Source organism: Aquarana catesbeiana, linkage group LG04, assembly GCF_042186555.1.
Source record: "Aquarana catesbeiana isolate 2022-GZ linkage group LG04, ASM4218655v1, whole genome shotgun sequence".
Taxonomy (NCBI): Eukaryota; Metazoa; Chordata; class Amphibia; order Anura; family Ranidae; genus Aquarana; species Aquarana catesbeiana.
This window is the reverse complement of record NC_133327.1, coordinates 591,981,489-591,994,187: the sequence shown is the minus strand read 5'-3', so window position 1 is coordinate 591,994,187 and position 12,699 is coordinate 591,981,489. Positions and strand designations below refer to the sequence as shown.

General features: G+C 38.6%; 1 protein-coding gene across 1 annotated transcript in view; it reads right to left on the bottom strand.

The window, feature by feature from the left end:
- Positions 1–1,679: 1,679 nt before the first annotated feature.
- Positions 1,680–12,699, bottom strand: part of B3GNT2 (UDP-GlcNAc:betaGal beta-1,3-N-acetylglucosaminyltransferase 2) — a 57,128-nt gene continuing 46,108 nt past the window's right edge. Inside the window, exon 2 of the mRNA XM_073628176.1 lies at positions 1,680–9,350. Within this exon, the coding sequence (XP_073484277.1) occupies positions 8,148–9,341 (1,194 nt within the window). The 5' untranslated portion in view covers positions 9,342–9,350 and the 3' untranslated portion in view covers positions 1,680–8,147. The remainder of the gene's footprint in view (positions 9,351–12,699) is intronic.

The window sequence follows — 12,699 nt, the reverse complement described above, 5'->3', positions numbered from 1 at the left end:
CAATTAGTACAGGCTTCTGAAGAAATTTCAGCAGATACTTCTTCAAAGGTTTGCTCCAAGGCAGAATTTACTTCACAGGTGCATCTGTTATTCAAAATGAATTTTCCATGACAGTCAACTTCATATATGACATTCTAGACCTGCTAGTACCACTGCCTGGTCCACAATATGGTGTGAATATCCTGTGATGAGTGCACGAGAGAATACTTCCCAGCCTCTGCAGACTTCCAAAATATGAAAACCAGACATTAGGGAGCCAAAAGCTGGGGAAAAGAAAGCTTGTCAACATCACATGACCAGCATACCAGGAATATTGTTTTTGGCAATGCCAGGATGGATCACAGCATGCAGGACTGTCCCCGCATACCAGAAACATGACTTGAGTAGTGTTTTTACACATTTCAGTTACAGAGTGTGTTAAACCAGTTGTACTGTACACTGTAATTATGGGGGGTGGGAGGCATTAACAATAATCCCAAATCCTTCAAGTTTCAGAATTGGAGAATATATATTTATAGAGGTTTTATATACATTTTTTTTTCTAATTTATAAAACCCAACAGCTTTGTAGCCAACCTAATGTTATAGAAACTGCCCAGCTTAAAACATTGTTTTCAATGACCAAATCTGGTAGTTTAAATAATCTCAGTAGTTGTAATAAAACATTACACAAAAAAAAAAAAAAAAAAATTTTACTTCTTTCAAGAAACAGACTGCTACACAAAAAAAAAAAAAATAGATATCGTTTGGAAGATGTGAAATTCAGGGTTTAAAATTGACTGACCTTTTCAGCCTCAGCGTATGAAAAAAAAAACTGTAAATACCCCCCACATACGGCTGTACATGTTTTATAGCTTATATTCCAACACACACACACACACCATAAAAGGGCTGAAAATGAAGGAGGACAGATAATTAAAAAGGTTCTTTCCAACATAACTGCAACCTGTGACTAGAAGAAAAAAATAAATACAAATAAAATAGTAACTGAAGAGGGGATACAAAGCAAAATCATGCTGGCACTTTAATGAAAAATTGATCATCTGCCCCTTTCAGGCAATGGAGAACAAGTGTCAGGACAATACACCGCACTTCTAATCTCTGTATCAGGACGCTCTAGTTTGTTTTCCATAACTCCATAGTGATAGCGAAGGACCAATGAAAAATTAGAGCTGCTGTGTAGAGCAACCAATCAGGCTTCATCCTTCAAGTAAAAACAAGGACTCCTACTCACTTTTGTCTGTAGTTCCTAATTTACAAAATGGCTTCATTTTCATGAACATTAAACGCTTTCAAATGGTTGACTCCTCTAATGTAGGACACAGGTACATTTTAAATGCTGTTTGATAACTAAATGTAGAAGTAGAATTAACATTTTTTTTTTATTATTTATAAAGAAAACCCTTGTAACCAAATGCTGCTCTGCCATAAAATAACATAATACCTTTTTTGTAAGAGGATACACATACCCAAAGGCCCAATTCCATCTACAGTACCTATACCAACATTTAGACAGTCTGCAAATATGAGGCCAGCCTTTTGGCTTTTTAAAAGTGTGCTAATGAAGCAGTTTACTTAGCATTTCATTGTATGAAAAGGAAATAAAAGCAGTTCAGTAATAAGTGACCTTGGCTGCTGCTTTTGACCAGAGTACACAAGAAAGTATTCATTCACGTAAGATTTGTAAGGCTCAATTCATTGAACTGTAACACATGCTTTATTTGCCAAGAATAGATTTCCAGAAAAGAGCTGAAAATAACCATCATTATGACTAATGATAGTTCTATATTTCACAATTGAGCTTACAGTCAGCACAATCATATAAATGGGATATTAGCATAATGCGGCTAGCGTTGTCTTGTTAAGTGACATCAAAACTTACAATATAGGGCCAAATTAAAAGCAGCATTAGGACCTTACTGCGGCCCGAGCACTGCTTTAAAAAAAAAAAAAAAAAAAAAAAAAAAAAAGTATATTGGTTCCTAGTACTGCACTGTGGAAAGCAGGTGCAGTATCCTATGATCCCCCATGGTCAGGTTTTGGGCACCTACGGCAGCAAAGGGAGGGGTTTTACCAGTCAGGGGTAAGTATTATTCATGCTGCCTCATGTTGCCTGCTTACAAAAAAGTCTAATCTGCACAAAACAGAATTTCTCTTTAAAAGGCCACCATGCTTGGTCCATGCATCTGGAATGAATATTATTCTCCAAGTCAGGGATTTCAGTATGGACATGGATTTCAAAACATTAAAAGGGCAAGGATGGAAAAGCTGTCTGGCCCAGAGAGAAGATGGAATTGTCTAAATCGAATGTCTGTATGGCACGGGAGTATATGGCATTTTGTATAAAAGTAGGACTACCCTTTAATACAGCTACAATGTGCTTTGATCTGTTCACTAGTAGAAAAATCATACCTAAATTACAGACTTCTTGATACAGTATAGACCTACAATTAAACACTTAATGTATATGTGGTAGAATGCCTTAAAAACTGAACCTGCTGCTGTAATCCATTAAATTAGTGCTTCCCACTATCAGCTGATCATGCTAGCTTTGTCAAAAAAAAGGATTATTGCAATACAGTAAAAGTTGGCTATTGACCAGCCCTCTCTGATCATCAGAACTTCCCTGAGCCCCTTTCGGCAGCGATCACATGTTTAGCTAATGGTTCCAGCACAGCAATAGGTTCTTGAAACCAATACATTTTTAAGGCTTTCAGCCACATTCTTACAATATTGACAAGCTGTTTTTACAGTATAACTCTGCTTTAATAAAAGAACTTTAGGCTAAGGCAGAGATGGGTAGAGAAGACTATCTAACCTTAAAAAGGGAAGGCTGCCATTGCAGACTCATTTTTTTAAAGATGGACCCTCCAGGGAAAGTAAAAAGACTTCATATAAACCTGTATTAAAGATCCTGAGGATACCAGACATGCATATGCTTGTTCAGTCTTTAACTTCCCAAGTAAGAAAGGACCTAGAATGTGCACCTCCAAAAACAGTCAGGAATGAGGACTGCCCATTTTTAGATGCCAACAGGTTTATTTACAAGTGGTAACACAAACTAGCAGTTAGTGAATGCAAACCATGGAAAGGAAGAGGGAAAAAAAAAAAAAAAAAAGTGGTCTATTCAAAATTTACTCATATACATGACTTACCAAATTAATGCTCAGTTCAGGAGCCTGTATACTACTGCTTCTGCAGACATGAACAGTAATGGTTCCAAATGTAAGCACAGTCTAGCCCAGGCTTTAGGACTCTTTCCAGCTCTGGTCACTTTAGACTGTAAACTAAATTCTACAAAATGTAGGAGACTTGGTTAAATTACATAATCCCACGTTTCTTTAGGACTTGGAAACCGCTGTATTTAAAGAAGTAAATGTGCGCACAGACATTAGATAAAAGCCATAAATGGCTGAGAGACTGTTGACTACGGAGTTCTCAAATGCATTGCTGGCTGAGGGTCAGCAGAAGAAGGCAAGTGGACTGGTTAGAAAACAGTGGGGGTTATTTACGAAAGGCAAATTCACTTTGCACTACTAGTGCACTTGGAAGTGCAGTCGCTGTAAATCTGAGGGGTAGATCTGAAATGAGTGGAAGCTCTGCTGCTTTTATCATCCAATCATGTGCAAGCTAAAATGCTGTTTTATTTTCCTTGCATGTGCCCCTCAAATCTACAGCGACTGCACTTGTAGTGCAAAGTGGATTTGCCTTTCGTAAATAAACCCCAGTGTCTGATTACTATGGTTTACCCCCAAATATGCGTTGCTGTATGCATATGTAGCAGTACATAAAAAGCACCGTTATCCCAGCACTGGTAGTCTGTACCTTAGTTCCTTAAGGAAACTGTCATTGCGGAAGTCAAGTTAGTGAAAAATAATTAAATTGTCTGCTTTTATTAATGAAATGTCATATCATCTCAACAGAGCAGAACACCTTCACTTACATAGAGTGTGACAGACTATTTTAATTTTTCAAAAGTCATATTACAAGGCTGCCATATTAGCTTCTGACCCGTTGCCAAAACCTACAATGACGTGTCACTTAAGAGCACCAAAAAGTTCTAATGCTGGAGTCCTGTGCGTCAGAACAAGCTGTTCATTTAACGATGAGTGGAAAGCACTCCAACTACAGCAATAATGCAAATAAAGAACGGGGCAGACACAAAATGCCAATACTTTGGACAGAACAGACCTCATAAGGGCCCTTTAACACTCATACATTTTTTCCTGCATTTTTACCTTACAAGAAAAAATGTTTCCCTTTAAATCCTATGAGACTCTTCATACCACTACCAACAAACTCCTGCATCTTTGGTCTGGTTTTGTAAGCCACACCAAAGATTCCCATTGAAATTGCGGAGAGAAAAACAAAAAACAAAAAACAAAAAACAAAAAAAAAAAAAAAAAAAAAAAAAAACAAATCGCACCACGATTTGCGTTTCAGTCACAGTCAAAAGACATTTTTTTTTTTAAAGAAAAACGCACAGGAAACACATCTAAAACACATACTACAGAGCAGTGTATAAAAGGCCCTAACATTCCAAATGGAATCACTGTTTAAAAGTGTGCAGCTATTTGGAGACTTCACACTTTCTGACTTGGCTCTTCTAACAATAAATGTAATCCCATAAAACAAGCATAAATTGTTTTGTGAAGTGTCAATCACAGTAACATTTCAGATTTTGTTGAAGAACAGATTTTAAAGGGTTATAAAAACATGTGATTAGGTTACACTGCTCACAACGTGCAAATAATTTTAATTAGAGCTAAAATGCTGAATTTGTGATGAGGCCTGGTTCACACCTATGCAAGTTGCATATTCCAGGTGCATTTTGAGTTTTTCAAAATGCAAATCCCTGGCCTATTCAATAAAATGCACAGATGTGAACGTGACCTATAGGAAACCATGTTAGAATGAAAAACTGAAAATGCACTAAAAAAATGCATAGGTGTGAACCAGGCCTGAAGGCATATTAAAAAATTAAACAAAGTCACCATTTTAACTATGGGTAAACACAAGGGGAGATCAGCAATGGATGGCTTATATATAACACATTAACATTAGCCTTCTGGGTACTGAGGCAAAATGCTCTTATCCTCCAGCTTCCTTCAAAAACAGGTATACACATCACTAGGTTATATACTGATAGGTTTTAAAATATCTCATATTGACAGGTACACTTAAAAAAAAAAAAAAAAGGCCACTGGTGAAGAACCAGGTCACGCGATCATGCTACAAGTGTGATTATTTTACCCTTTTCCTACACTCGTTATTAGCATGCACTTTGCAAACCAAGTTCCAATCAAACCCTGACATTTCACCCTCCCATCCCTTCAAAAAATATAACTTAAAAATTTATAGGGTTCTGTATTACATATATTATACAGCAGAATTCAACTCTGTACAAATATTCTAGTTGTATTTTTCAAGCAGCATGCCGTGCCATTACAAAAAAAAAAAAAAAAAAAAAAAAAAAAACACATATATGAACAAACTCCTCTGATATAATCAAGCTTCATAAAGTGACCGTAACAGGTCTAAACAAGTGTTAAAAAAAAAAAAAAAAAAATAATAATAATAATATAAAAAAAAAGGGGACACATTGCAGAATTTATTGGCCCAGATAAACATTTTAAAACCAAAGACTCTCTCTGCTCCCAACTCCAGCTATTTCCAGCTAACTTTTCCTTTTCACACAACAGGTTCAAGTCCTTCCAGATAACCTATATGCTCACCTATGATACAGTTGAGAGAAAAATCACTGTGGGGGAATAGGAGTTGGGATAGCAGCACAAGGGACATATTGGTCAAGAAGCAACTTGCAGTTGCCGCATGATATAAATTAGCTGGTAGATAGGGATTGGAACAGAAAGGCACCTAAACCTTTTACATTAATCACCCCACGCTACCACCCATTGGTGAAAAAAGAACCTGTGGTTTGAAGCCTTGGTCCATCAATAGTCATACCTCCATAGTTATAGGTCTGCTGCCATGGCAAAACAAGAAGTGTGCGTCATTAGTGTTTTCTACACAAAGTTTATTTGAACAAAAACACTAGCCAACTGTAGTTCAGGCATCAATGATACCGCGACACAGGGAAACATAACTAAAATATTTGGGTAGATCACTCCTCTAAACAGACTGCCAAAAATGAAAATGTGAACATTTTTTAAAAATGGACCTTGGTGTCTGTCAAAGAAAAAAAGAAAGAAGCTACAAAGTGACCAGTACTTTTTTGTTACATCTTTTTGCTAATGAATGCGTGCATATTTCTGTGAGTCCCTCCTATCATTTCATGACAAGATAAACATGGCTGAGGAGAATACTACATTACTTATCACACTCGTATTATTTTGGATACCATTGCACAACTGTCTGGATCCACTTTACCAATTGATCTTGGAGAAAACCACTGATCGTAATCAACTCCTTTCATATTAGGGCTTTCATCCCCCCTACTATTTTAAGATCTATTGTCTGCATTAAAAAAAAAAAATTAAAAAATAATAAAAAAAAAATGCTCAGGGTGTTGGGAATAGTTAACAAGGAGGCTAAAACACATATATGTCAATTGGAGGTGTCAGAAATTTGAAAAAGAGGGGATTATCCAAATATACTTTTAGAACAAGAAACAGAGAGCTAAAACTAGGAAAATTGAGCATATACCAAAAGAAGAACACCATTTGTCTGCCAGTACCACATATGTGAGAATACATTGCAATTGACATTCAAGATGCAGGCATTTCGTAGGAAACAGACCCTGGACAGTCTGATTGGGGCAGACTTTGTCCCAGTCAAAACACAACCTATTACATTACTTGGCACTTGTAATAAGGGTTCCCATCTTTGATAAATGCACATATACACCAGCAGGCCATGGATCTTGAATTGTATGCCAGACGAAGGGGTCCTGTGTGGCTCCTTTATGTTGCACTTATCCTGTTGTGATGTGATCTTTCTGCAATAAAAGCTTTGGACTACAATTCGAGATCCATGGTGTGTTGGTAAACGTGTATTTATCTGTGATATATCCATTGTCCAGCCGAAGATCACTGCAGCAACCACTACAGATGAGCCTTTAATCCAGGAATGTGTGCGATGAGAATATGAACAAAAAAAGGGTTCCCATCTTTGCCTAAACTATTCTGAATGCCCAGGTAAGGATAAGGGACCTGTTATTCATAATTATGAGGGCTCCATACAATTTTCGCTCTCACTTTTTGATGCGCCAGTCTGCATATCTGGTATATTTAATAGAACACCCACGTAGCTTAAATGTTGGTTTAAGCACAAAATAGTGAGAGCTAGAACCTTGCAGCATTCAAGCCAAGATATGCCTCCTTTGAAGCAAGACTTTTTTTTTTTTAAACTGTCCACACAATTCCGTTATAGGACAATTGATCATATTCCCAAACCCTAGAGGTGGGGATTGCATACAGCTCCTAAAGAAAGGAATAGGTTTTAGATACATATTCTCTGTACACCACGATAATTGTGATTTGTATCTTTGTATGGATTGAGTAGTTACTATAACTTTTTTTTTTTCATGGACTTTGATGAAGAAATGTTTGTTTGTACGCTTCTATGTATCATTTATCTTTAAAAAGGGTAATTTGTTGTCTAGATGTTAAGATGATGCTTGTGTCCCCATGCCTGCGTGATCCATGTATGTAAAGGATACTGCTTCCTTCATTTATAATTGGCTTGATAAAGATAATGGTCTGCTAAAAACTCCAACATCGTATGTACTGCAACCCCTATCATTTTTACTTCTACATATATCTATGGCTCGCACAATTCTCTTGCATGGAAATTAGGCAACTTGGCAAACCAGTGATCCCATTAAAATGGAAGTGCTATTCAAATAAACACAAAATGTGTGCGTATGTAAAAGCTTCTGGAAATCCTGTCCATACATGTACATTTTTAAACTATAACTTAAGACCAAATGCATCAGAACGAAAAAAACAAAAAAAAACCATAAATATTAACAGACTTCAGGCTAAGCAAAGACTCTGGTTACATAAAGCAAAGTCTTTGGAAACATTCTGTGTGACAAAGACATGTACTCCTAGCACAAGCTCGCACAACATTAGCAGTGCAAAAATGAGAATTCCTTCGGCAAGGCCTAAGGCCTCCACTCTTTGTCTAACAGTTTAAACTAGAGTCTTGTAACTGTGACCAAATCTTAATCATTTCTTGAGGCTTCCTGGGATGGACTAAAATTAAGTTAGAATAGGAGCAAATGTTATTCCTATGTTTCTCCTCTATATCAAATGTCTTGAACCCTTTGTGTTTCTCTGGAGCTAGCCCAAGTTTTTCAAGGCACATTCCAGTATATACATCATCTATAGGATAAAGGAGAACCCTAGAAGTGGCATTGTATAGTCTTAATGCCAGATTGCCAGAGTAGAGAAAGCCTCCACCACCAGCGTACGGTGGGTAGGAGCCTTCATAAAGGCTCTCAGGAATGTAGTACTTCAGCTTCTTGTCCCTATGGGGACCAGCATCTTTGATCACATCTCCGATAAATAAATCTTTGGCTTTTTCTGCCGATAACATCTTCAAGTAATCCAGGATCTGATGGGTATTTACAAAAACGTCATCATCTCCTTTAAAAATGAACTGGACATCTGCACAGGAATGGCTAACCCACTTCAGGAAGAGAACTTCTTTAAGAGTCAAGTTAAAGAAAGTATCCCTATAGTTCCAAAGGAGGATATCATTGTACATATCACTTTCATATTTAATCAGACTTGAAAGATCTGGGTGATTGTCCTCGGTTGGCGTCTGTCCAAGAAGGAACACCCGTACAACAGTCATGTTGTTTAGTTTTATCTCTTTTCCCCAAGATTCCCGTATGGCTTGTCGTCTATCAAACTGTGGCGTCAAGGACTTTATGGCCAGTAGCAAAAAGGGCTTATCTTTACACTTATCCGGCTGGTCCAAAGTCAGGGAATAATTCTTACATCTTAAATAAAAAAGGAAATCCTTAAATCTGTCGGGCAAGCTGCCAAAGTCTTTTATTTCAGATGTTATATTTGTATCCATTTCACAGGAGTTCAGCAGACTTGCATTGAAAGACACCATCTCTTCCACTGTAACATTGTTGAGCATGTTGAGTATTGGATTGTACAATCTGTCCAGCTTTTGCTGCTCCCTATTCCAATAAGCATTGCTTGCTGTATATTTCTTCCAGAATTTGCCACGTGGCAAGAGAACCTGACCTTTTCCACTTTTGTCTTGGCTGTCGCTTTTTGAAACTTCGACAATGACATAGATGAAGAAGTTTACCATCATTAAGATCCCCACCAATTTTAATCTTCTCCTTCCAACATTCATTTCTCATACCTGCCAAGAAGAGAAAAAAAAAAAGTTAAATATATATTTATAAAAAAATCCATTTACAGATAGATAACAATATACAATGGTTGGGTTGTGTCTGCTTTCATGGAAGTGAGAGATGGATATCTAAATAAATAAATATAGATTTAAAGAGGAGCTCCAGTCTCCTATGTAAAACATTAAACGTCAGCAGCTACAAAAACTGTAGCTGCTCCTCCCCAAAAAGCTCCATTTTAAAACAGGAGCGGGGGAGGAGGCCCTAAAGCGGAACTTTCCCTTTTGGGCGGCGCTCCACTTTAAGTATTACAAGCCTCAAATCAAAGTCTATGCCAGGTCTAAGGGGAAAAAAAACGAAAAAAAAAAAAAAAACACATTTCAAGTTACCAGTAACAGCTAGACTACAATGCTGTATCAGTGAATGAAATAAAGAATCCAATTGAGTGCTATGGGCTAAAAAGGACAAGAGAACACCACCCCTTCATATATAAATTCCACTACGCATTACTACGTATTGCTAAAAGTACCGCTGAATAAGGGAAATTCTGTAATGCAACAACTGCATTTGTAATACAATGACTAGACACTAGGCGAGTCAATGCTTACTGTAAGAAACTGAATATTTGAATTTGTAACAAATAATTAGCGATTGAATTATTGAATTTAATTAACACGACACATGACCGAAAGCACAAATTGTGCAACAGATAGACAAAAAATAAAATAAAAAGTATGCTTTTAAAAATGCTCTCCTCCAAAAACTAAAAATGAAAGTCTTATTACACCTCCTGTGTATTAGAAGAGATTTTGTTCAATAAAGGATTTATAAACAGTCGTCCTATTTACCGATCATGGTCACTGAACTTGAGAGAACAAGGTATAGGGGGATACTTTGGTCCTTACCACTAGGTGGCCCCCTGCCTTTCTCATCTCTACCTTAAAATGATCCATATTATGTAGGGCTGCGGAAATTAACGATTAATTCCTTGATTAATTGTTAATCTTTTTGATCGGTAGGCTGCCTGCCCTGGGGCCGCTTTGGGCCAAGCTGTGGCTGCAGCGCTCCGCTCCCTCCTCCTCCACTATATGTCATACACAGTCTGCGGGCATCTCCCACTGTGCGTCTCCAAGCGGAGTGTGAAAACGTTGGCAGGGCTGTGAGAAAAGTCCCGTCCTCCTCCTAGATCAGCTCGTGTGATAGACGCAGTGTTCTGTCTATCACACAAGCTGATCTAGGAGGGCGGCAAGACTTTTCTCACAGCGCGGCCAAAGTTTTCACACTCCACTCCGAGACACACAGCGGGAGATGCCCGCAGACTGTGTAATCCAGGCACAGGCACTGACTACAGCGAGGCTGCGATTGTGGGCAAGGCGAGGCTGCGATTGTGGGCACGGCGAGGCTGCGATTATGACGTGTGACGTCCTAGCCATGCCCCGCTATGTTCGGCTTCGGCCATTGCCATAACAACGGTGCTAAATCAGCTAAAAGTAGTTGGATCTGTATGTGCGTTATAATTAATCGAAATTAGTCGATTAATAAATAAAAAAAAAAACAAAAACAAAAAATGATTAAATCGAATACGAAAATTTTAATCAATAACAGCCCTAATAATATGGCTTTCAGAGCAGATGTATATAAGTTTCTAAAACACAATCATTTGCCTGTCAGTGGTTACCAGAATAAATCACTAGGTAGCCAAAAATCGCTGAGTATCCCTTTATGGGTTTTACAGTAAGTTGCATGGTCTGCTATGGCTATACAGTAGTTTTAACATTAGAATGCACTTGTTACTATCCAGTGGTAAAAGGACAAACGTCACTAGTAAAGTTGTCTTTTAATAAACTTTTCCACCAATAACCCCCCCCATTGCAGCCCATCTAGAATAGTATGAAGCTTCTTCCTTGCTCCAGGGATCTTTCATCTAACCTGCTCCTCTTCATAATGAACATGTGCATTGTAGCCCCATTCATTTTTAGGGTAAGCTGTGCTCATGGCTGTCCAGCGGTACCTGTACAACTTAGTGTTAGTGACTCTACAATGTGACTATACATGTCTTCCCTCCAGATTATGCTGCTATTAACGATAGTGTATGCCTTTTTTTTTTTCTTCTTAAATGGAGACAAATACCTTCTCTCACACCGCAGTTGTGACTCCGGCTCTGACTGATCAGAGTCACTCCCGCGCATGAGTGAGCCGCCAGTCACGGAACGCCGTCTCTTTACAGTGAATGCATGCGCCGATGACATCATTGGCACAGTACAAAAGTAAATATCTCCTAAACAGCGCACATTTAGGAGATATTTACTGTACCTATAGGTAAGCCTCATAGGTTTACCTATAGGTACAACTTGAAAATGGAGGTTTACAACCTCTTTAACGTGCTTGCAAAATGCGGCTTTAGACGGGTGATTTTTTATGCAGCATTTCTCTTGCCAGGAGAAAAAGCGTTTAGAGGAGCTGGGTAAAAACCCAGTGTGCATGAGGCCTAAGTACATCATCTTATTCGAAGTGGCCCTGGCACCCACAGAAGCAGACACATCAATTTTACTGGTTAAAGGATAAGCTCACGTTTTGGAAGAGGTTACATGTTCCATCCGTATTTGGGGTGGAACATCTAACATGTTCCAGCAGCTGCAGACTCTCCCCAACCTGTGCTCCCCAGTAACAGCGAGCAGGCACCTTCTTTGTGCGCCCATTGTCACTGTTTGTAAAGAATGTGGCTGTGTGGGGCTCTGCCCGCCTGGCCACGTAATTCATTCACAGTGGTCTGTGAATGAGACACTACAAGTACCGCCCTCAGAAGAAGTCCAGGAAGTGACGAAACGTCAGGGACGTGACGCACCGGAAGTGACGCATGCGCTCCATCGACCGAGGAAGAATCAGGACGCGTGTAGCTGTAGTCACACACAGTGAGCGCTCCTGATATACACTTCTCTCATTAAAGAACGCAACAGGCACAGTGCACTTTGCTTTTCTTTGCTCTTTGTTATAGATTATCTGGTACGCATGTTTTTAAAGGGGGGTGTTTTAATAAAAGTGTTTTAGCGGTATCACTCTATGTGGACATTCTATTTCTCCCATATATTTCATTGGAGCTACCGAGAGTAAAAACGGACATCTGGTGGTCGTTTGGAAAGTGGTGCAGATGAACTATTACTAATCAAGGCTCATATTGGCTGGATTTCTGGTGAGTGCGTTTTTCATTGGGGGTCCCAACACGTGGTGTATCGCTTGGTGAACGGATTAACTGCCCTCACAGAATACGGCAATATTGATTAGTGGGACTTTCATCATCTGTTCCATTTTTTACATTCAATGAACTTGACTGAGAAAAGGGGCCCTAATTATTTGGGGCAT